General features: G+C 39.5%; 1 protein-coding gene across 1 annotated transcript; it reads right to left on the reverse strand.

Annotated features, from left to right (window-relative positions):
- Positions 1-2,167: 2,167 nt before the first annotated feature.
- Positions 2,168-3,828, reverse strand: LOC100012177 (olfactory receptor 1I1). The gene has a single exon (XM_001366368.5). It carries the CDS (start codon positions 3,826-3,828, stop codon positions 2,893-2,895), a length of 936 nt encoding a protein of 311 aa, XP_001366405.2. The 3' UTR covers positions 2,168-2,892.
- Positions 3,829-4,458: the final 630 nt, after the last annotated feature.

The raw sequence follows: 4,458 nt of genomic DNA on the forward strand, positions 1-4,458 counted from the left end.
TAGAAAGATCCAGAGATAGAAATTAAATTAAATTAAATTATAAGCCTCTGTAAGGAATCTATATACTATCAAGGGAGAGGATACATACATATACATATAAATGTATACAAAATAGCTATAAAATAAATAAAGGTAATTTGAGGGCAGGAGGAAATAGGAGTAGGAGGTGGGTGAGGAAAGGTTTCATGTAGGAGGCTATGTTTGAGCTGACCTTTGATGGAAAGTTAGAGGTGGAGGTGAGGAGAGAGTGCATTCCAGAGTGGAGGCTAAAAGTCTTTCTAAAAGCATAGAAGATAGAAATAGGATATCATGTATTAGGAACAACAAGGAGGCCAGTTGACCATAGAGTGTGTGAAGGTGAGATATGTATCTAGGTTATAAAAGGCTTTAATGTGAAGCAAAGGAGTTTGTATATGATTTTCAAGCAGGTAGGCAACCATGAGAGTTGATTGAGCAGGAGGATAGTGCCATAATTGGCACTTTAGGAAGATCACCTTGGACTAATATAGAAAAATGTTTTACATGACTACACATGTAAACTCTAAATCAGATTGCTTACCATCTCAGTGAGGGAGGAAGAAATGGAAGGTGAGAATTCAGGACTCAAAATAAAAAAAAAACAAAACATTAAAAAATTTTTTTACGTGTAATTACGGAAAAATAAATTCAAAAGAGATCACTTTGACAGATGTATGGAGTTATATAAATTGGACAGGGGAGAGACTTGAGATAGAAAGAATGAACAGGAGGCTTTTTCAGTAGGCTAAAATGAGAGAGAGAAAAAAGGCTTGAGCTAGAGTCGCTACAGTGAAAAATAGAGAGAAGAGGTCAAAAGTGAGAGATTTCATGAAGCTACAATTGGTTGAATGACTAGACCCAAGGGAAATTAATTATTTGATGTTGTCCTAGAGCAGGAATTCTTAATCTGGGGTCTATAAACTAAGAAAATTAATAGTTTGATAACATTTCAATATAATTGGATTCCTTTGTAATCCTCTGATGTATCTGCCAGGGAAGATACATGAAATGGAAATACAGACTTGTCATCAGGAACTTTGCTATTAACATAATAAATAACAATAGCTTATGTTGTATCACAGAGTAATTTCCATATATTATTTCTACATTTTATTTTATTCATTTAAATATATTATTCTAGAAGAGACCTATCAGCTTCACCATGATGCCCAAATGGTCCATGACAGAAGGTTAAGAACCCCTGGCCTGAAGTGAGGTTTCTGTTGGAGTGTCTCAAGGATCTTTCTTTGGTCTTGTGCTGTTTAACATTTTTGCCAGTGATTTGGATAAGAACGCAGATAGCATACTCTAATGGCACAAAGCTGAGGGGTCAGTAGCATGTTGGGGGATAGCATCAGTAGTTCAAAAGCTCTTCCAGGCTAAAATGATAGACTGACTCTAATCCGATGGAATTTAACAGGGATACCTTGATTAAAAGAATTTCAGAAGTATAACTTCAGAGAGTGGGGAAAGTGTACCTGGAACAGCAGTTACACATGGAAATCATGTGGAGTTTTAGTGGGCTACAAGGTCAATGAGCCAAGAATGTGATATGGCTGCCCACAAAAGGGTACTTAACTTATCTTAGGTCTTAAAAGGGGAGTGGTATCTAGAACAAGAGACAGGACAGCCCCAGTGGACTCCATATCAAATAGACTACATTCTGTACATTTGTGTCTTGTTTTAATGATCTATTTATTTTCTGAAGGTCATTGGCAAATGAGATATATCCCAAGGAGGACAACCAGAATGGTGAGAGGACTGAAGACTGGGTCGTACAAGGATTGTTTGTAAACACTCGAGGGATGTTTAGTTTGGAGAAGACTTGAGGGTGGGGTGGGGGACATAGATAGATATGATAGCTCTCTCCAAATATTTGAAGAGGAGTTAGACTTGTTCTTCTTAGCTTGGGAGTGGGGATTGAGGAGTGAGGGGTGGGGGAGGTAGATATAGAAACAATGGGAGGAAATTGCAAAGAATTAAACTCCTTCCTTGATATAAGAAACAACTTCCTAATAATTAGAGTCCTATAAAAGTGGAATGAGTGGCCTCAGGGAGACCATGAGCTCTCCATCATTGGAGTTCTTTAAGTTAAAGAAAGTTTGTTGAGGATTAAAAAAAAACTGACTCAGAGCTACTATTCGTTGGTTTATGGAACTCCTAGTGAAGAAATGCCTTCTACCAATGCAGATCAACAATGACTCTGCAACTTCATGGCTCAACAAGTTTTTGTTGTTATTGAAGTATGAGGCAATATTGCATGGTGGATTGAGTGCAGGGCCTGGAGTTAGGAAGACCAGAGTTAAAATCTTGTTTCTGATACTTATTAAGTGCATAAGGATGTACAGATCACTTAATCCTTAGATAATTCAGGTAATTCTCAAGGGCTTATCTACTAAGGCATAGGTAGATTTCAGTTCCCACACCTTGAGCTCCCCAAGGCTGATGATATCACAAGTGCTTCTTGTATTTGTGGATGGCTTGGATGAGATGACATTTAAAGTTCCATTTAACTCTGAGACTTTATTTATAGTATTGATTCCAATAATCCCTCTTCTATCTGAGCCTCTTGGACACTCAAAACCCAGCTATTGTGTCTTATTAAATTTTTCTTCTCTACACTAAACATTCTTAGTTCTTTCGTTTGATCTTTCATGGCCTCTAATTCTTCCTCATTCCAGTTGTCCTTCTTTAGATGCTCTTCAACATGACAGTTTCACTCTTAAAATGTGGCAACCCTACTGTGGTCCTCAGGGTATAGATACCTGAAGACCTTGGGTGGTGGCAATGCAGGTGTCCAGTGAAAAGCAGGAAGGGGCTAGTCTTGAGTTCCCCAGGTGCTTGTCTCATAGCCCCCTAAGCCTGTGGCTCCAATTACTGTGAGGATGTTCTGCTGATGAGTTTCCTTAAAGCACTCTTCATATCCCTGTTTCTCAGGCTGTAGATGAAGGGATTCAGCATGGGTATGACTACTGCACACATCACAGCAGCTGCCTTGTCCTTTTGTGGAGAGGTGGGTCCTGAGGGCTGCAGATACACAGCAAAAATGGTTCCATAAAAGAGTAAGACCACAGTAAGGTGAGAGCCACAGGTGGAGAAGGCTTTCCATTTCCCCTTGGCAGAAGGAACCCGAAGGACAGCACAGAAAATGCAGATATAGGAGAGAAGAATGCACACCAGGGGACTTATACCCATGAAGATGCCAAAGATTAAAATCACCAGCTCATTGATGTGAGTGTCAGAGCAGGAGAGCTTCAGCAGAGGCATGAGGTCACAGAAGAAATGGGGGATTTTATTGTCTGCACAAAAGGTCAACTTGGCCATTAGGGAGGTGTGTACCACTGACTGGAGATTGGTGATACCCCAGGGTCCTCCTACAAGCAGGACACAGAGCCGAGGACTCATGATGGTTGCATAGCGTAGTGGGTGACAGATGGCTACAAAACGGTCATAGGCCATCACAGCAAGGAGAAAACTATCCATGGTTCCAAACAAATGAAAAGAATACATTTGGACGAGGCAGCCAGCATAGGGGATGGCCTTGTTGTGTGTCAGGATGTTTATCAACATCTTAGGCATTGTGGTGGATATCTGACAGAGATCCACGAAGGACAGGTTGGAGAGGAAGAAGTACATAGGAGTATGGAGGTGGGAGTCAGAATAGATGGCCAGAATGATGAGCAAGTTCCCAATCATGGTGACCATGTACATGGTGAAGAAGATCCCAAAGAGGAGCAATTGTTGCTCTGGTTTCTCTGAAAGTCCCAGAAGGAGGAATTCTGATACACTTGTGTGGTTATCTTGTCCCATGTAGCTGTTGTGTCTGCCAAGAAGAATACACAAACTGGAAATCCAGGTACCCTTAAGGAGTCAGCAATTTTGCTGATAATAAATTTGAAAAAAAATCACTTGTTTCTATATTGCAAAGCACTATATATATACATACTATCCTATTGAACATGGTCAATTCAACACTTATTTATTAAGAACCTTCTATTTATTCCCAGAGTTATACTTCCACAAAGATAAATGTGACAATATGCTCTCAGTGTGGGTCAGTCTAATGGATGAGAAATAAATGTCATGTAAAGTAGCATGAATGTCTAGCAAGAAGGGCTTTCCATCTTTCTTCTCAGCATTCATTAACTAGGATTCACAAATTATAATTGAAACAAAATTGAGTTTATGTTGAATTCCTCTCCAGGGAATTGGCAAGAGTTCTAATGATTTTATGCTTAGTTTTACAGATCCTCATATCCTGCTATGGATTTGGAAAAGAAAATTGGAATCCTGGAACTCTCTTAGAATTGAGTAGTGTAAGCCAGATTGACACTGGTTTTGATAGACTAACTAAGCATGATTATGTTCCATGACAGTTGATTTACCTTTTGGATAGCAATTGATGTACAATGATGACATTGAAAGTGATCAATAGTGGGG

The sequence above is a fragment of the Monodelphis domestica genome, chromosome 3 (assembly GCF_027887165.1).
Source record: "Monodelphis domestica isolate mMonDom1 chromosome 3, mMonDom1.pri, whole genome shotgun sequence".
NCBI classification, from domain to species: domain Eukaryota; kingdom Metazoa; phylum Chordata; class Mammalia; order Didelphimorphia; family Didelphidae; genus Monodelphis; species Monodelphis domestica.